At 38.2% G+C, this 21,158-nt stretch overlaps 1 protein-coding gene across 4 annotated transcripts in view; it reads left to right on the top strand.

Annotated features, from left to right (window-relative positions):
• EXPH5 (exophilin 5) overlaps positions 1–18,116 on the top strand; it is a 72,492-nt gene extending 54,376 nt beyond the window's left edge. For all 4 annotated transcript variants that reach the window (XM_059068269.2, XM_067038891.1, XM_067038892.1 and 1 more), the window contains 2 exons: positions 5,706–5,841; positions 9,523–18,116. In XM_059068269.2, the coding sequence (XP_058924252.2) occupies positions 5,706–5,841; positions 9,523–14,906 (5,520 nt within the window). In that variant the 3' untranslated portion in view covers positions 14,907–18,116. The remainder of the gene's footprint in view (positions 1–5,705; positions 5,842–9,522) is intronic.
• The last annotated feature ends 3,042 nt before the right edge of the window (positions 18,117–21,158 follow it).

The following is a 21,158-nucleotide window of genomic DNA, read 5'->3' as shown; positions in this document are numbered from 1 at the left end:
GATTAGGAATCTGCCTGCCAATGCAGGGGACATGGTTTTGATCCCTGGTCCGGGAAGATCCCACATGCTGCGGAGCAACTAAGACCATGCACCTTAACTATTGAGCCTGTGCTCTACAGCCCGCATGCCACAACTACTGAAGCCCACGTGCCTAGAGCCCCGTGCTCCGCAACAAGAGAAGCCACCGCAATGAGAAGCCCATGGACCACAACGAAGAGTAGCCCCCACTCGCCGCAACTAGAGAAAGCCCGCGCACAGCAACGAAGACTCAATGCAGCCAAAAATAAATAAATAAATAAATAAATAAACATTTACATCAGCTTAAAAGAAGCAAAGGGTTTCAGAAAACAGAATTTTTAGAGGTAGAAAGTGTGAAAGAATTTCAGTCTACAATGGAACCAGAGGATGCATTGCATAAAATGGAAAATCTCACACATGTTCCCTGAGGAAGACAAAACTTAAGGACTGATTTCCCATAAATGCCTGATTTACAGAAAACTGATAAGAATATTGGAATTTTCTTAAATGACAGGGAATTGGTCAGGGGTTGCCTCCTATCAACCTTGCAAAGTTTTGCTTATGGTTTCCAGAGGCATGAACAAAAATGACCCAGGTCAGATTGTCCTCACAAAATAAGCTGAATTGAGCTTTGTTTGTATGACTGGACTGGTTTCGTCTGCTCAGGAAATTTTCAAAGCTGGTCTCCATTTGTTTTTTATTTTTTAACATCTTTATTGGAGTATAATTGCTTTACAATGGTGTGTTAGTTTCTGCTTCATAACAAAGTGAATCAGCTATACATATATATATATCCTCATATCTCCTCCCTCCCACCCTCCCTATCCCACCCCTCTAGGTGGTCACAAAGCACGAGCTGATCTCCCTGTGCTCTGTGGCTGCTTCCCACTAGCTATCTATTTTCCATTTGGTAGTATATATGTCTGTTTTAACAGACTCGAATTGAACTCTCCCCTCTTTACATTCCCTGCCCAAATACAGCCTATCCCAAACCCTCAGCAGACTTGCCTGCAGCTCGCTACAGTTTGTGTGTCCCAAATTGCAAGTCCTCTACTATTGTTAAATAAACTCAACTCTCGATCTTGCCTCAGTTTACCCTTTTATTTAGGTTGACAAGAGAAACTTAGAGATCTTCTAGCTCAGAGTTTCTCTCTACTTCAGCACTTCTGACATCTTGGACTGAATAATTCTTTGCTGTGGGGCCTCTCCTGTGAACTGTAGGATGTTTAGTTGCATCCTACTAGATGCCAGTAGTTCTCCTCCACTAAATTGTGACAATCAAAACTATCTCCAGAAATTGCCAAATGTTCCATGAGGAGCAAATTGACCCCAGTTGAGAACCATCTCCTTAAAGGTGAGGAATCCAAAATCAAAGTAGCCACCATATCCAAGAATAGACAAACTGTATGGCCTTGGCCACTTGGTCACTCCTTATTTCTGAACAAATTCTGGCTGGGTCTGCTCTTACATGATATGCCAGCTCTGTACCCCTAGAAACATACCTCCGATGTGGCATAACAGACTAGGCTGGTGTGAGCTCCCTGAGGCTGGGACTATGCCTGCTCACCTGTATATCCCCACTTCCTGGCACAACGTGGGTACTCTGAAACTGAAAGAAGAAATGAATGTGTGGTTTTAAGCCACAAGGTACAATGCTGGATTTGACCTTTGCAGGAAAACAGATGCAGAATAAATTCAAAAACACCTTGAAAAATTGTTGACTTTATCAAGGCATTTGATAACATCCGTGAGCTTAAGCTTCAGTTCCAACAGCTGTTCTACAGGTTTGGCTGCCCTGGAAGTTTTCAGATAGTCTGAGTTTACTCTATGACAGAGGTTTGTTTGTCTTATCATGTCAGAATTGCAGAATTTATCAGTAGAGTGAATTGGGATTGGAAAAATGGCCTTATTTTGCTCAGCATATTCTGTGTACCATGTTTAAGAATGTAACTGAGACCCTAAAGCCAGCATTTTAAGACTCTGGCCTCTAATCCTGTAGGACACTTTTCTAACTCATTATGCTACGAGCACCCGCAGGAGTCCTCCAGGAAATTCTCTGTAACCACAGAAGACTAGTAATGGCTAACGATGAGGAATTACTAAGTGCTAAGCACCATTCTAAAGTGTTTTACAACTATTAATTCATTTAATCGTCCCAGCAACACTGAGATAAGGAGTGTTGTTGTTGCGTTGTTGTCTTTTTTTTTTTCATTATTCCAAGAAAGAAACTAAGGTGCAGAACAGGAACATTAAGCAGCATGCCAGGCTTCCCTGGTGGCGCAGTGGTTGAGAGTCCACCTGTCAATGCAGGGGACACGGGTTCGTGCCCCGGTCCGGGAGGATCCCACGTGCCACGGAGCGGCTGGGCCCGTGAGCCATGGCCGCTGAGCCTGCTCGTCCAGAGCCGGTGCTCCGCAACGGGAGAGGCCACAACAGTGAGAAGCCCGCGTACCACAAAAAAAAAAAAAAAAAAAAAAAAAAAGCAACATGCCGAAAATTGTACAGCTTTTAAGAGAGAGAACCAGAATTTGGACATGTTTAGTATTCATGTGCTTAACCATTATGCTTTCCTACCTCAGACATGCTATATTGAGTCAATATTGTAAATATTCAGTGTCTCAATTTCTGTAATAATCTTCACTAAAAATCTTATATATGTAAATTTCTACCTTGGTATATTGAAAATCAATCGATAACTGTGTGCATGGAGGGTATGGAATGTTTAAAGCAAGGTTCCTGTCTTCAAGGAGTTTACCACCTAATTGAAGAAATGTACATTAGTAAAATAAAAATACAAAGCAATGTAGTGGAGAAAATAGGATTAGAGATCAGACCATATGAGTGTCAGTAGCCAGTGTCACCTTTTATTATTCCTGTGACTTGACTAAGGTACTTAACTGAGACTCAGTTTTTTCATCTGCAAAGTGAGAATGAAAATCCCTACCTATTTCACAAGTTTGTTCTAAGGATCAAATGAGAGAAGATATGTTTATTTTAAAGCATAGTGAAAACTGAATAAATGAGTAATTTTGTTCAAATATAAGATAGTATCAAAAAAGTGTACAAAAATGTATTGGAGAAGTTCAGAAGTGGGAAATATTATTGTGGGAAGCATCGTCCTTGAATTCAGTTCAGTAAATATGAGTCAATCTCTTAAATGCTGATGCTATGCAAGGTGCTCAGGATACAAAGTAGAATACTATGCTTTCTTAGTTATTTTAGAATTTGGTCCACTTCCAGGGTTTTATTCATGTGTCAGTGAATCCCTGGTTTCCTAGATCAGAGTGGGGATTAGAATGTGTGAGAGGGTAGGGGAGGAAGGGTAGAAGTCGAGTGATAAAATAAAAGTGGAGAGAATGTAAACAACTTTGATATGAAATAAAATGCATAATACCAGAGGTGCATAAAAAATACTGTGGTAATTAATTATTCCTGCAAGAATTGGAGAAGGACTAACAGAGAGGGTGATATAGGAACTGGACTCCAAAGGATGAGCTGATATTTTCCAGAAGAAGAGGAGAAAGAGCAAAGATCAGGAGCAGAGACACAGAGTCCTCAGAAGAAGTGCACAGCATTTTAGAGGACTGTGTGTAGGGAGCTTGGAGCATGGGGATTAAAGCTAGTTGGGGAAGAAAGGCTTAAATCAAAAATTGGAAAAGGATTTTGACACTATTTTGCTGCACGGAGGTGTTTGGGCCTCATCCTCTAGACCAGGTATGGGAAATAGGCTTCATCTTTTATGATAATGTTATGGCACAGAATATTCTTTGGAGGAAGACTGAGCCCTGACTGAGGATCTGTGTGTGCTCTGAGCCACAGAAGGATTTACCTCTCTTAGCCATATAATATCTCCATGTGTTGGAAACATCCTTAATATGTTAGGTGAATAGGGGTGGCCTTGAAGCAGAAGATCTGTGCAGAAATATAACCAAAGGATGTTATATTCACGGTCCCTTGGTAGAAATCCTTCCTGCCTAGAGAGGTTCATCTCCACCTGAGTGTTCAGTTCATGTACTTTTCGTTTCATTATAAATTCATTATAAAGGAATGTGATCCAGGAGGCCAAAAAGAATGTACTCTGGTCTACATAGAGGAAATCTGAAGTTTACTTGAATGTTAAAATGGTTGGGAGACAACGATGCTTACTATTCTCTTAAATGTATCTACTCTGTACCAACTACCAAAACTGCAGGTTTGGGAAGAATGGGCTTATAAGGTTCATGGCTAATTGTTATTAGCACAAATAAAGACTTGGAGAGACAGTAGGTAGGACACAAAAGAGAACACCTCGATGCACTGTAGAGAGAAAAGTGTAATTGTAACTGATCTGATTTTTCAAATGATTAGTTTCTAGTTTTATTTACCTCCAATTGGTATATCCCTATAGTTATATTGTGCTTCTAATATTTGTTTACTTCTGAATTTAACATGTGTGTTAAATTATATCCAATAACCAATAAATTATCATTGGATTATTTTTCTTATTACTAAATCTCCTCTGTATGTATTCAATTACGGCTTACCCATAGAACTGAAAATGACAAGTCAATGAAATTTGGGCAGGGTTTTTGTAAGAAATAGCTGACCTAGATCTTGAGAAAGAAAACAAACAGGTATAAAAATACTAGATTATGACCAATTATAACCAAGGATTAAGAGAACCTAGGCTTTAAAATTGGACAGACCTGTGTTGGAGAAGTTAAAAAGCTGGAGCTTTAGAAAGATTAGAGATTTGGCCTTAAGCATTCAAGATGAGATTAAATGTGATAGTGAACATCAAATAAAAAGAGAAAAATTGGGGAAGAGAAGGATTCAAGCGGCAAGGACCGGGTAGAAAGTGAACTGAAAATAAAGCAATTGGAATGGGAGGTGGCCTTGTTCGGGGATGCAGGCAGTATGAGTTAAAGTGGAGTCATGAGTGGCAGAGCCAGTTTGATAGAGGAAATGCAAATGGAGTTTTGGCAAAAGGAAGTGGAGGTGTGGGAGTGGATAATTCCCCAAGGTTATAAAGACAAATTAAAACTTAAAATTAGAGCAGTGATGGATTTAATGAAATCAAGATAAAATTTGCTAGTAAAGAACTCTACATCATTCTCCTAAATCCTATAAAACTAGCAAAGGTTTAGAAAAAAATTATAAGGTCATGCTTTTCAGCGCCTTTTTTTCAGAATGATTAATCAGTTCCTTATGTGTATCTGGGAGGTTCTACCATTCTACATGATTTCCATGGATAGAAATACTTTTTTTTCCTAAATCCATCAAGTTTACAAATCTTAAGATCCACCGCAAGTTTCAGGTAACGGCCTCTTGAGAGAAAATAGGTACAGTGTTAAGAAATATAAAATTACAGCCACTGGGGCCAGAGAGACAACATTCTCCACTTAAGAGAGGTCAATTTCTTTCCTATTTTCCAGGAACCTCCTTAAGATTTTTGTAGTGCTATGTAAATTTGTAGGAATCTTTTGCAGGGAGAGGCTCATACTAAAAGAAATTAATGTAGGTATGGAGAAGTTTGTGATCACTTGCAAATTGCAAAAACAACAAAACATTACAACTAGAGAAATGAATGTTAGAAAAATTTATTTGCTGTCCTTAGACTAGGACTTTTAAGCTTGGGACATTTTTGTAGGAACATGTTGGCTGGGGAAGGTCCAGAAATAATATTACATTTTCTATTTTAAAATTAGCAGGCAAAAATATACAATTCACCTCTGGAAAATCAACCCATTGACAGTGCATTTGTCCCCAAGCCAGCAGGCATGAGGGAGGGAAATAGCATGCCTCCGTGGGATGCTTCACTGCTAGAGGATGAGTTTTTCCAAGGTAAGTCTATGCATTGAATTGCCTTTGGAATTTCCAGTACTAAAGGAAAGCAAATAATAATTACAGTCTATTAAAGTGCTCAAAATGTATCAAACCCTGTACTTTATTTTTGAAGTCCCTCTTGTTTACCTTACCTAAAGAGGATGTGGTTACATGCTGTTAACACAAATATTAAAGAATCTTTTTTTAAAATTTTATTTATTTATTTATTTATTTTTTGCTGTTTGGGGTCTTTCTTGCTCTGTGCAGGCTTTCTCTGGTTGCGGTGAGCTGGGGCTACTCTTCGTTGCAGTGCACGGGCTCTTAGGCGTGCTGGCTTCAGTAGTTGTGGCACATGGGCTCAGTATTTGTGGCTTGCGGGCTCTAGAGCACAGGCTCAGTAGTTGTGGCACACAGGCTTAGTTGCTCCGCGGCATGTGGGATCTTCTCAGACCAGGGCTCGAACCCACGTCCCCTGCATTGGCAGGCGAATTCATAACCACTGTGCCACCAGAAGTCCCTAAAGAATCTTATATTTAAATATAATCTAAGCAAATATTCTTTGATCAAGGCCTGATAAATCTACGGAATGGTAATAATGTTTAATATTTAAACTCAGGTAAAAAGGAAAAAATATGTCTTTAGGAAATATATCTATAAAGTTTACTGTCCTTAATAGACTTTTATTGTTCCTGATTAGGACCTAAATGCACTGTGATAAAATCTGATTGTTGTTAAACAATTAACCTTGTACAATAGATAACAATAAAGACTAAAACAGGTTCCAAAAGTACTATATACACATGGACCTTATTATACAAGCATAGCTCCCCTTGACATAGTTTATTCTATATAAAATAAGCCTAGCCATTTGAAAAGTGAAGTCTGAAATCATTCACTAGCTTCACCTTGAGGAACTAAATTCCATTTGCAAGGGCAATGATGTCACCTCAGCCCTATAGTTAGGACAGGTGGTGTGATCATTGAGAGACATCCAGCTGGTTGGTTAACTCCTTTAATTAAGACGGTTACTGGCAGAGAACTTGCTTCAGAGAAAAGAGACCCAGAGGAAAACTTCTGTTCCGAAACAAAGGTTTTGCTAGTAGAGGAGAGCTACTTTTTATGAAGTGAAAAAAAAAAAAAAAAAAAAAAAATGGGGCTTCCCTGGTGGCGCAGTGGTTGAGAGACCGCCTGCTGATGCAGAGGACGCGGGTTCGTGGTCCAGTCTGGGAAGATCCCACATGCCGCAGAGCGGCTGGGCCAGTGAGCCATGGCCGCTGAGCTTGCGCGTCCGGAGCCTGTGCGGAGCCTGTGCCCCGCAATGGGAGAAGCCACAACAGTGAGAGGCCTGCGTAAAAAAACCTCTCCGAAAATAAAAAGGAGAAGCAGAACAGGAATTTTTTTGACCTCAAGAGTAGTGAGTCAAATAGCAGTATTAATCTGGGAATCAAAGTGACTGAATCATTTAAAGTCCCTTGATACTGATGTTAAACGTGGTTATCTCTGGGAAAAAGGACTCCAGGTGATTTTACCTCTTTTGTTAAACTTTCCTGTATTTACCATATACTGCTTTTGTAGTCATCAAAAGACTTTATTTAAGGAGGAAGAAAAAACTATGAACAGCTTGAAAGGGAAAACAGAAATCAAAGAGATTTCATTATAATTTGCTTTAAAGACAGATTTATGTAGTTTTCTTTTCTTTTTGCCCTGCCTTATATTTTGGCATTGCTTGATTATTTTATTTGTGGATGTAGGAAATAAATTATTTCAGGGACAGGAGAAAAATAATTTTTTCATTAAAACATTGATGAATGTTTTCCCTGAAGAATTCCTTAGTTACAGATCTTTAATGCTCAAGACTAGTTCTTTTGCTGGCTATGCAAACTTAATAGTACCAACTTAAAAATAAAATAGCGTAGAGAAAATTCAGAGCGGATATCAAAAACCCCTTCAGCACCTATCCTAACATAATTGGTATATTATAAGTACGTCTCACTTACATTCACTCAGATACCGATATACCTCACTCTCCCTGTCATTGAAGAGTTAAAATTACAATTTTTAATGACAAATAATTTTAAGTAACCAAAGAGAGTGCACCATTTTATGTAACTCAGAAGGATAGATTTCTGTAAACCAAAAAGTTCTTCAGCAATTTAAATAATCCCATAACTTATTTCTCATGTCAGATTTTATTTTTTTAAATAACATTTCTTCAAAAAATACACAATCTACTCATATTTATTGTAACATGAATATGATAAAATATACCTATTACAAGGTGGGTCTTAGAGCATCTTAAAACCTTAAAAGATTAGGATTTGATTTAAATTCTAACAGGTTTTTATTGAGGAAAAGTTGTTGAATATGATTCAATAAACAGTTCAAGGAAATACCAACCAGCTGAACATATCCTGTGACTTTTCTGAGATCACAGAGACTGTGGTCCTAGTAAGCATGAGCCCTGGGTCTTGGTTGGCCCAGATCCTCAGAATTACAGGGAGGTCACTGGGGCCTGACTTAGACACCACTCCCTGACCTTGTTACTGAGAGAAAAGTAAACATTGTTTGACAACAGCAGCTTCACATCCTTGTAAAATTATGAGCTCATAGTGAAATCATCTTTAGTTCATTAAAAGAAAAGTGAATTTTTGTGGCACAGTTGTTGCGTGTGTGGACTCAGGAGACAGGCTGCCTGGATCCACTTACTAGCTTGTGTGACCTAGGCAACTTAATCTCTTCGTGCCTCAGTTTCCTCTTTATAAAATGAGAATAGTAACAGTACCAAACTTACAAGGTTATTTGAGGATTTTTTTTTTTTTTTTTTTTTTTTTTTTTTTTTTTTTTTGTGGTACGCGGGCCTCTCACTGCTGTGGCCTCTCCCGTTGCGGAGCACAGGCTCCCGAAGCGCAGGCTCAGCGGCCATGGCTCACGAGCCTAGCCGCTCCGTGGCATGTGGGATCTTCCCGGACCGGGCCACGAACCCGTGTGCCCTGCATCGGCAGGCGGACCCTCAACCACGGCGCCACCAGGGAAGCCCTATTTGAGGATTTAATGAGTTAATCTATTTAGTGCTTAGAACTGTACCTGACAGACATATAGAAAGTGATATATGTTATGGGTGCTAATGGGCCATAATTTTTCCAGGAAAAGCAATCTACCATTAGCATATCACTTAACAAAATTTTATAGAACTTAAAATTTTATATATTGCTCAGATCCATCCAAATAAGTATTTTAATAAATTGGGTGCTAAACTTTGGGCAGTAATGTGCAAATAAGTACAACTAAGAACTCACATGTTATTTACAGACTTTCATATCTTTTACAATCCCCTGAGGTAAACATAATTGGAAACATTTTAGCTACCTAGTGACACAAAAGATTCACTAGAAACCATGATTAAAATTTACTGTTAGGGGAAAAAATGTGGCTTTTATGTTCTTAAGGCATTTTGGAAGGTCAACTTTGAAAATGTGTGATTTGAAAAAGTGTGAAAATGAAAAAGAAACTTCCATTACAGGCTTGTAAAAGTCAAACTATCTTAAAGACATAATCAAAATTTATGTCATAACATTTATGGTGATATGATCTAAAAATTTTAAAGGATTATGTTTCTTCAAGCGGAGCCTTCAACAACTCAAAATATTATTAGACTGTAAAATCTTATGCAAAAAAAAATGATGCATATTCTCCTTTTAGTTTTAGATGATTTGGATGGAAAACTGGCTCAGGAAGAGTCTCCAAGCTCACTGAATGCCAGAACACCTCTCAACTATGGATCAAGAACAGAGTTCAGTCATTTTTACTCCAGTGGGAATAAACACCGTAATATCACAGCAAGGCACAAAAATTGCTGTAATGAAACTTCTAATATGTCTATCTATGACGTCTTAAGACCAGGAACCCCTAAGGAAGGTTTTAAAACCTTTTCTCCTAGAACAAGGACAATCTGTGATATGTACAAGACAAGGGAACCCAGAGTCTTAAAAGAAGGTTATGCGCAAAAGAATATTTTTGGTAGTATTTCTCTGTATTTTGACAGCAGACAGCGATCACCCTCACCAGCTACAGGGTATTTCACAGCAAGAAACTTACCTTTTTCAGCCACAACTCAGAACAAGACTGGGTTTATACCACCAAGCCATCAACAGAGCCCAAAGAGAACTCCCTTATCATCTATCATATGGAATAGATCAGATTCCTCTCGAGACAGGCAGAACCAGGAAGAGTTCCTGAGGGCACCATCACCAATGGAAATTTGCCTTGCTGACCAGAATATGTATCCCAGGTGTTTTCAGGAGGATAGGAGATATGAATTTTACCATTCACAGAGTGATCACCAAAGTGTTGGTTTAAATGCCTCCATGAATAATACAATGAGTCCTGACCCATTTGAGAACTCAGAGAATATGCCATTCTACCATGAAGATAACCCATTTACTAGGTCTTTCCTTAGCAATACCTTTGGATGGAGCAGGGAACAGAGATTTGGACAAAGTCCTTTTGGGGGCCAACAGGAAGAACATTTTTCCTGGTCTGACTTTCATCAAAGCAGGAAACCATTCACTTCTTCTGACAGAAACTTTGAAATGACCTCCATTGAAGCAAATAGTGCATTTTTAGCTGGTCATTGTCATAGTGTTCCTTCTCAACACTGGGGGTCATTTTCTCTTAGGTACAGAACAAATATTTCCAGAAACCAAGAGAAGCCACATCCCTCACAGTTTGATTCTCAGGCATCCACACTGGAGAGCATGGAGGTGTCACAAGTTAATAGGAACCAGTCTACTCATTTCAGCGCACCAAATGTTTGCCCCATGTCTGGTTCAAGCTATCACATCAAATCTGGTGGGTTAGAATGTCAACAGGACAGTTCTCCTATGGAACTACATATAAACAAAGAACCTTACTCATTTGGAATTGCTCAAACTCTAGCATCCTCATTCAAAACTACCTTCCCACAGATTCCTGATGACAGAAGGAATCCTCAGAGTCCCAACTTTCAGAATCCCATAGTCACTTTGCAGAAAATTAAGCCTGCTTCTCTTCCAATCAGAAACTATATAGAAGTCACTGGGACCGACAGTGATTCAGTTGATTCTCCACCTCTGACTGAAAGCCAACCCAATATCTTGGTCACAGAAGTGAATAATGAGAAAGACTTGAATGGATCTGTTTTGGAAAAAGACAAACAACTAAACAAGATAGACCAGACAAACATGACAGGTGAAATACCCCAACTTGTTTCACAGACAGTAATTTTTAACCCTTTACCTGATTTTCAAAATCTCCTCTCCCAGGACTCAGCCAAGAGCGACAGATTTGTTTTTAATGCATCTACAACAATAAGTTCAAAAAGTTTGCCTGGAGTCATTTCCAGGAGAGATATCTCCAAAATTCATAAAGCCAATGAACTAAAAAAAGATAAGAGTTATACTGGGAACAGAAAACTTGGCTCAGCAACTTCCCTTCCTTTCATTCAGGAAAGCAGAACAACATCACCTTTTCTCAGCCCAAATCAAGGTTGTCACCAGGATTTAACAGTAAGAAATATAGATATTTCAAGCATTATTAAAAATAACCTTGGGAGTCCTGAATGTACTGATAATCAAAATGCACAGTCTCCAGAAAAGACTGCTGTTTTAGATACCAAGGAAGAACAATGTACCACAACTTATTCTACCAACTGTAGCAAGTCACCTGCCGACCACAATATGCCATGTGATTCTTTAGATCTGTCATCAGGTACACTACCAGATTCCTCACCACCAAATGATTCTTGCCTTGATGCTCTGGTGATTCCTTCTACTACAGGGTTCTCCTGGAAATGTTCTTCAAGCAAAGATCTATCTCTGGGAGAAAGAGAAGAAAAAGACAATGATTGCAAGAACCAAAATAGTCAGTTTTCCCTAAGCCTCTCAGAAAACCAAAAGAGTAATGTTAATTGTATGCCTGTACATAATGAAGTGGTTGATGTTGTCAAATGCCATTCATATCCTCCTTTCAGGGATGGAAAGGGAAAAGGAAAAATAAGACGACGTATATCCTATACCGAAAAATTAAGCAAAACGGAAAGTAGATCAATACCTACAAGTGACAGCAGAAACCTCACTGAGGGAACTGAAAGCAATTCCAAGCCTCCTGAGCTTCACACAATTTACTGTACCTTACCAAGAAAATCAGCCAGTTTTCTCATCAATAACAGGAAGTCTGAAAGTAAGATAATGCCTTCTTCATTTAGGAATGAGCCACTTGCATTCCAAATCAAAAATGATGTGGACGATCCAGTAGGGAAGTACATATCAAACAAATTCAGTCCCAGTTCTTGTGAGTCAGAGAGCAAATATTCTGGAGTAGTTTCAGGCTCAGTTTCAGTACCACCTGAAGCCACGGAGGGGATGACAAATATGACAAGCATTGGATCTGCTTCTGGTAGAAAAGGACCACATCAAGTTCTCATCAAGAGGGCTATGTCATGTCCCTCAGGGGTGCCATATGCCTCAACTGGAAGAGATGAAAGAGAAAAAGGTTTAGTCTCAGATACAGATGCTTCTACTATAACCCTAAAGCCTTGGGAGCAACTCATTAACCCTCTGGGAAGTGACTCATCTGTTTGGGAGTGTTCTTTAAGCAAAAAACACCACCAGAAGGAATACTTTCAAGAATGCACTGAAAAGAATGGTAGAATTTCTGCCTCCAGGACAGGTATATTTTCCTATCCAAATGAACACCCTTTACCTTTTTCTGCAGATTTGTCAGGCAAAGAAAGTGGGAAAACATTACATAAATTTAAGACTACTAGTATGTTTTCTGTTTCTGGTGATGAAGATAATGTGAAATGTCTTGAGGTGACTTCAATATATTATACTCTACCAAGGAAACACAGAGAAAAATTCTGTAACCTTCTTCAAAAGTATACACAAAATATCGATTCACTTACAGAATCAACTAAAGTGGGGACTAAAGCATCTCCTAATGCTTTAGAAAAAGACAAACTAAATTGTTCTACACAAGAGCAGTCAGGAACACCTTCGTCTAAAGATCTAAAGATGCAGGTCAGCTCTGCTCAGGAGAACAGCCATCTTTCTCACACCACTGAAAATATGACTGGTTTACAATTACTGAGTTTGGGGTCCTCAGAACCTGCATTACAGGAAATTCCTTCTATTGAAGCAGATGTTTCTCTTCATAAAGGAGAACCTAAATCTAGAGAGATTTCCCCACACAACTTATCTAAAACACCTTTATGTGATTCACAAAGCAAGAAAGAGAAAGGGAAGAAATTGCAAAGTGAAACCCTGTATACTTCACCAAGGCTTCAGGGAAAAAAAGGTACAAGAGAGAAATCTGAAAATTGTCAGCAATCCATTAAATCAGGTAACAGTGATTTTTCTAACCTCCCAGCCCATTCAGAAGAGAATGTTGAAAATTCCCAAATCACTAGAAGTTCTGGGGAGTGCACAAGTAGTGCTATAGCCATTACAGCTACTGGAAGTCATCAGAAAGATATAACAGGCATAGCTATAGATGATAGCTCCAATGGATTGCAGCCTGGGGAAGTAAGAGGGGAAATTAGAAAAGATTTCCCAAAAAACCCTGATAAACCACTTTCTGACTCAGAAAGCCAAGTCTTTGCTCTTACTCCAGCCTTGCATAAACTACAGCTTGATGAGAAGACTTGTTCAAGTGAACAAGATTTAGACAGTTTGCAGTCTGAACCCAGAGAACCACCTCAAAGAAGTCAGAAGGTAAATATGACAGAGAGCAAGGCTAAAGATGAAATGCAGGGGTTGGCATGGAATCAACCTTCACTTCCTGAAGGAAGTAATAAAAGTAAAAAAAGCTTGGATGACCTAGAAAAAGGGAAAAACAGATCTTCAGTTAAACACAGATTGGCAGTTATGTCCAAAGCAAGCAGAAAATTTCCAGCTGAAGATTTATACCCCAGAAGACATGTAGCTACTATCTTTCCTCAAAGTGGGCACAGTTCTGGCTTTAGCACCTTATCCCTTGGCACACCAGAGTGCAACCCACACTCCCCTGTGCCTACTTTAAAGTCCACAGAATCCACAGATGAAAGCAGGTTACGTAATGATGGAGTAAATGTGGAGAAACCCGAGGACCCTCTCCAGGTTACTGCAATAACCAACGGAGAAACTTATACACACGTAAGCAATCAGAAGTCTAACAATATTTCACAGCCACATCAAAACGAGTTTAAAAAAATCTCAGAATCACAACTAAAGTATGAGAATTCTAAGGATGTAACAGTAGCTCAGATTTTGGAAGGAGCGTCAGAAGCCCTGGCCCAATCCTCATTGATCAGCCTCAGGGAAGCAGACTTCCCTGACCATCAGAGGGGGCTGAACCCTCCTTTTCAATTGGAGCCTGCAGAGAAATCTACAGTAAGCATGCCACTGGCCAGTTTTCAGCAACAACAAAGGAGTGCTTCACCTCTGGAGTGGGAACCTGAGCCACACCCCTATCGTTCAAAGAGTTTAAAAGGCATCAATGTGCACGGTGCTCTACTACGAAAAAGTCATCCTCCAAGAGTCAGAGAGCGTCATTTTTCTGAAAGTACTTCTATTGACAATGCCCTGAGTCAACTGACCCTTGGGAATGAATTCTCTAACAACAGTGGGTACAGTCGAAGATTCAAATCTTTTTCTGGACTTCCCTCCTGTGATGAAAATGAAAGTTGGGCTTTGTACAACAGTAGGCCAAAAATGGGTCCTAGGTCAGCAACATCTATATCCAGACCTATTGACTATGGGATATTTGGGAAAGAACAACAACTGGCTTTCTTGGAGAATGTAAAGAGGTCACTCACACAAGGAAGATTATGGAAACCAAGTTTTCTTCAGAACCCTGGCTTCCTGAAAGATGATGTAGTTAACCCTCCTAACCCAACAGAGTCATCAAGTTCTAATTCTCCTAGTAATCAAATGCCAGAAGATGGCTTATCTCTAAGTACGCCACTTAATATCTATGAAGGTGACCCAGTAGACTCAGATTGTGACACAGACACAACCACGGACGACGAATACTACCTGGATGAAAATGACAAAGAGTCAGAATTGTGAGGCTTTTTCTATAAAATGTATAACCTTTTCACCAAAAGTTTGTAATGTAAATAAAGTGCAAATATGTATGTCTACGGAAAGGACAGGTATTAGAAAAAAATATCTAGTCTGGACAGTTCCTGCTCTGAAACAATCCAAATTCTCTTTTTTTCTCCCTCCACACCCTATATATAGACTTCCTGAATTCTAAAGCAATGAATTCTTGTTTAGAGGGATTCTCTGCTGTTTTCTTCCTCTGTATTTATCCTTGGCCTTCTGCCACTCAGCCCAAACTTAATCTCTAATTCACTGTCCAATTTTGGTTTTCTGCTCTATCTTCCCCCTAATTTTCCTATGCCTTTCATGGTGGTTTACAACTTTAATATCCCAGCACAACAGCAAAACTCTGTCTTACCTCTTCCATACCTTATATTCATGGCATTAAATAAAATGTAGGGTGATAACAATGGAAGTAAGTATTATTATCCTGTCTGACTCATCAACATTTAGGAGGTTTAGAGTTTGGGTTTTTTGGTATTTTTTTCTTTTGAACAAATATAAGGGGATTTCTGTAAGGACATCCTGTTTTATCCATAGTGGAGCCAGGGAGACACATATTTGAAATGCTTGTTGAGATAATAGGTGAAGAGGTGAATCCCTAGTAAGCCAAAGAACATTAGTACTCCTAGGAATTCCTTTGAAATAGTTTCTAGGATGGTACAGAGGGTGGCTTAGCCACAGAATTTCTGCTTAGGAAGGGAATATAACTGAGGGGTAGAGATAAGCAGACATCCCTTCATGAGACTGACATCCTTACTGCAGCTCTCTCAGCAACTGTTCCTTTTTTTTTCCATTTCTCCAGAACCATCCATTTAAAATTTTTCTTTATTTGCAGGATAGAACACTTTTTTCCATGTGAGACATTTTAGTTGCAAGTGGTAGCCTTGGTCAAGTTCCGAAAGTACTGCCAAGTCAGATCTGACACCTTGAGGTTCACAGGCTTCTTTGCCAGATCATTTACCAGACCCTTGGAAATTAGAAGGCAGAACTTCTAAGGGCTCGTCACTATGATTCCTTCAATAATTTATCTAGACTAAATAACTTGTCACACCCACTGATAACTTGGCTTTCCTAACTCTTTATATGCCATATGGAATTTTGGGGGTTTTCTCTCCTCCTAATCAGCATAAAGACCAATAAATAGGTGGCAGTGAAGCTAATCTGCTAGAACTACAGAAATCATGCCATCCTGGATCTTAGTACTATGAGGGTCAACATGAATGGATTTCATCTTGTTTGGTTTATATTTGCTTCCTGGCCTCATTTTAGTTTCCATTTTTCTCACCTAGTCTGTTTCATCCATATAAATTAAGGATAATGATAGGTGTTGGGGAAGTATACAGAAATTTGGAACTGACAGAAATGCACGAAAGGACTATATTATTATTCTCCTCCTAACCATTGCCTTGCCTAGAAGCAAAATGCCAGAGCTAGTTTGCATTGTTCCCATGAAACTCAAAACTAAGGAAAATGAGGTAATTACATGAAAGCTCTTTCTTCAATCTATAAATTGTCTTAAACTGCCAGCTCTGGCCAATCCTGACCTCAAAGAGACTGATAGTAGAATTCTAAATCAACTGTTCTAAACGTTTCCATTTAAATTTGTATGGTGAAGAATAAATAACAGTTTATTCTTTGTTTCATGTATGTTTGTAAATTCTACCTTCCTTTTTCTATTTATCTAATTATTTAAATAAAATTCATAAACCATGACCTATGTTTTCTATTTAATTTTAAAATATTCAAAGTTAATAATATTAAGATTCCTGTTTTTTAAAATGATCATTTACCGATCTAGTTCGGTAAATATTCTGAATCTACACATATGTTACAAAAGGTGAGATGAAGTTAGCTTATTTTTAACTGAATTTAGCCTATATCAACAGGTAAGTTAAGGTCAGGCTAAATAACTACTTCAGGACCCTGCTTCTCTGTACTAGAATCTACCATCTGAATTCAAAGGTCATTGATGGCCAGTGCTCACTTACACTATTTGTAATGTTTTCTTGTTGGTCTGGCTCAAAAATCAAGCAAACAGAAAATTCATGAAAATAGCACCTTCTATAATTTTATACCTTTATAAAACGCTTCGTTAAAGAAGTATAGCAAATGTCTATGTATTTTAACATACAAACTGATGCTTTTTAATATTCATTTTTGGTATAGCTATAGTAATTTATAATAGTCATTTTTATACTCATAACTCATTTTCTAAAATATATAATCATCATTAAAGTAAATAGTCACAAAAATGGAGTAAATAATGAAGGAAACAATACTAATAAGTACCTGGTAAATTATTAACTTGTTTAAATAATAGACTTCTATAGCCATAAATTTTACATGTAAAGTCCATTTAAAATAGGGCTTAATGAGATTATTTTAATTTTTAGAGACTTCCCTTTAAATAATTTACCCCCTTATATTGTAAATACATAGCTGTTAATAAAACTTCAACTGCTACTAACAAGGTTTTGGCAGATGATAGGCTAATAAAAGCTGCTTTGTGTAGGAGGTACATGTGTGCCTGTACTTGAGGTGGTGAAAGAAAGTCCACTTACATTATGGTAAAGCTAGGTATCAAACTGGAATATCCACACCTCCATAAAAATAATATACTCCATTGAATGCCAGAGGGTTAAAGAGGCCTTATTGCTAAGAGGCCTCTCTTGAGGCCTAAGAGAATAATATTGCTTATTATTGTTAATAATAGTAAAAATGCTTCAGAATAACCCATTTAAATGTACAGTGTAAATATGTAAATATTTTACTTTGAGGCTCTTTGTGACTGGCATTTCTGTGTTTCTGAAACATGTAATAAGCCTTAAGCACTTTTGTTTAAAATGTTGTCGGGCCTCCCTGGTGGTGCAGTAGTTGGGAGTCCACCTGCTGATGCAGGGGACGTGGGTTCGTGCCCCGGTCCGGGAAGATCCCACATGCCACGTAGCAGCTGGGCCCGTGAGCCATGGCCACTGAGCGTGCGCATCCGGAGCCTGTGCTCCGCAGCGGGAGAGGCCCGCGTACCGAAAAAAAAAAAAAAAAATGTTGTCAAATAATCCTTTTATGTACTTGTTCTCAAACCTGTTCTCTAGATATGAAATGTGTTACAAGACAAGGTACAAATTTGAAACAATGCCTGTGTTGAAATAAATGATTTAAATAGATGCATTATTTGACTTGTATTTTATTCCCATCCTCAAATGATTATTTTTAAGTGTGAAAGTTTCAGGAAGAATACAAAAAAGAAAAGGAGGGGTGGAGTGTGGTGGACAAAAGTATTCAAATAAATCTTTCTGGTGGCTATTGAATAAGATCAGACATATGAGTGGTTTTAGAAAACAATGACTCCTTCTCTCTTCTTCCATTTGTACCAAAAAGCAACCAACCAACAAGTGGAGATCAATGTACCTGGCTGCAAAAGAGAGGAGGAATGAGGAGGGTGTGGCATTTCTCTCTGAGAGTTCTCACACTTATAAAGGAGAGGAAGCCCTGTGGAGTTGGGCCATCTACTGCCCAGTAGCACTTATGAAAGATAAGCAAATCTTTCCCGTTGAAATGTAAGACATGCAATATTCATTCCTGCTAAACAAATTAGTAGATTTGTACTAATCTTTTAGCTTTTCTAGAAAAGGAACCCAAAGCCATCTCTCTACCAAGGACAGGAGAGTGTCATCATCTTGAATATGAGCAGTATTTTATTCAAAATACTTTTACTGTCCTTTATTAAAATTTAAAATATATTAGATCAGCTAGGATTTCTAGTTGTAGATAATATAATCCTCTCTAGGTGGTTCAAATAGAAAAGGAGCTATTAATGTATATATTCTTTGCTCAGAAACACATTGGTAGGGTCAGGAGATAAACATTAGGCTGAAATTCTAGATCCAATTCCTAAAACCATGCCATAGATTATTGGACTGCCATGGGAGCTTCTGTCCTTGTTATGACCAGGAAGATGCAGAATCAGGATGTTAGCTGAATCATATTTATTTGCCCCAGAAACCACTCCAATAGAAATAAAAAGCACTAATATGCATAGAGTTACACATAATAATTTGTATTGCTACAATGTTTGTTGTGGCAAAAAACCAGAAACAAAGTGAATACCTAATAAGAAGTGACTGAACATATTATAAACATCTACATATGTAATATGATGAAACCATTAAAAAAATAAGATATAACTATACAAGTTGACTTAGAAGAATTTGCATGAGGTAGTATTGAGTGAGAAATACAAAATCTCATTTTCGTAAAGCATTAACCAAGAAACCTGTATATGCATGTGTATGTATGGAGGGCTACATACTAGGCTATTAATGTTGGTTGCTTTGTGGCCAGACTGGGGGGGCGAGGTGGGGAGGTATGTTCAAGAACAGCAGAAAAGAGAGAGAAGAGGTAGCCAAGACCCCTCCACAAAAGAAACTGTAAATATACACACACATGGGTATACATAGGAATCTATGTGTGTGTGTAATTATGATTGTATTTATGCACTTAGAATGTTTTATCAGTGGGTATACAGATAAAAAATGAGATAATTTTTTAAAAAGATTTACTATCCAGGAGAATATTTAATAAGTTATCTTCTTTCAGAAAATTAATATTTGTACTACAGTCTGTGAAAAATTGTGGGGTTTTTTTTCAGTTGTATTGAGATATAATTGAGATACAGCACTGTATAAGTTTAAAGTGTACAGCATAATGACATGACTTACCTATATTGCCAAATGATTGTCACAATAACTTTAATTAACATTCATCATCTCATACAGATACAAAAAGAAGGGGGGGTAGAAGAAGAAGAAAATTGGTTTTTTCCTTCTGTTGAGAACTTTTAGGAAACATTGTGTTTTAATAAAATAAATGCTAGCCCTAATTTTCCCTCTGAGCCTATGCTTTCTATCCCATCCATCCTTTGCAGATTATGCTGTCATTGCAGTCTAGAGTAAACTCAGAAGTACTTCTAGAAATGCTTTGGAGGTATGCAGTGGTTGCTGATATGATTGTCTTCCCAGGAGACACTTTTTTCTTTTCTCTGGCAATTCCATTCTCCAACTGATACCCCATCACCACCACCACCACCACATGTTCACTGTGGAAGAATCAATGTTCTTACAAGACCCTAAGAGTCTGAGTACAATTGATTGGTTCAGGAATGAGTGCCTGATTCAGACTGGACCAATGAGTAGTGTGTTTTAGGTGGAAATACACCTGTATTCTGAGATTCTAAATGCAAGTTAATATTTAAACCAGTTGTCTCATAATCTAAAATCCACGCTTGGAACTGTAATGTATGGAAAGGCAGGCACTGAGTTTATATTCCCAGCACCTTGCAGAACGCATGACAAAAAGTGGGTGCTGAATAAATATTACTGAAATAATCAAAAATAAATTTTTATGAATTTTTATGAGATCTAAGCTTGTCTGAGCCCAAGTAAGGTTTTTATTAATAACATTGATAATTAGACAATTCTCTAATGTTAAAAGATGAATTTATTATAATGACACAGGGATATCCCAGAAACCAAGGGCAGAGAAGCTGCTTATGAACTGTACCAAGACTCTATAGTGCACTGTATAGAAAACCCAGAGAGTTTTCTATAGTTCTCCTCCATTTTCAGTCTAAAAGGCAAAAAACATGACGTTTACGTTGCCTCTGTTTAAGAGAATAGTTACAAATTGAAATCTCTTAACCCTGATTTTAAACTCCCAAGGAAAAGATTCCAACTGGTTCAGTATGAGGCAGGTCCTAAACTATGGACCAATCAACTGTGGCCATGGGTTAAGGTCATGTTTCGCAAAGCCTCACTGTTAACTCTGGATTGTGTAGTATATTAAAAAAAAAAAAGAGGAACAGTTTCTAGAAAAGGTAGAAAATGATGAACTGAGTGAATAATCAATAGCTGTGAATTTTACATAGCTTTAATGTGAAGACTCCAGGGGCCAGTGCAATTCATAAAAGCATACATATTGAATGTTGACCTTCCAGAGTCACACACAGACTGTAATTCTAGGTGCCTGAGATTGGAACTCAATATATAGATGAATGTGAAAGGGATCAGAAAACTTCTTGAAGTGTGTCATTTATTTCAACTTTTAGGCATGACTTTTCTCCTGCCTGGAATGCCCTCTCCCCTCTTCCTGCAGCAAATTCTTATTTGACCTTTATGAGTCAGCATAGATGTCATCTCTTTCAGAAAGCATCTCAGT

Source organism: Kogia breviceps, chromosome 7, assembly GCF_026419965.1.
Source record: "Kogia breviceps isolate mKogBre1 chromosome 7, mKogBre1 haplotype 1, whole genome shotgun sequence".
Lineage (NCBI taxonomy): Eukaryota > Metazoa > Chordata > Mammalia > Artiodactyla > Physeteridae > Kogia > Kogia breviceps.
The sequence above is the reverse complement of the archived record's forward strand: the minus strand, read 5'-3'. Positions and strand labels throughout refer to the sequence as shown.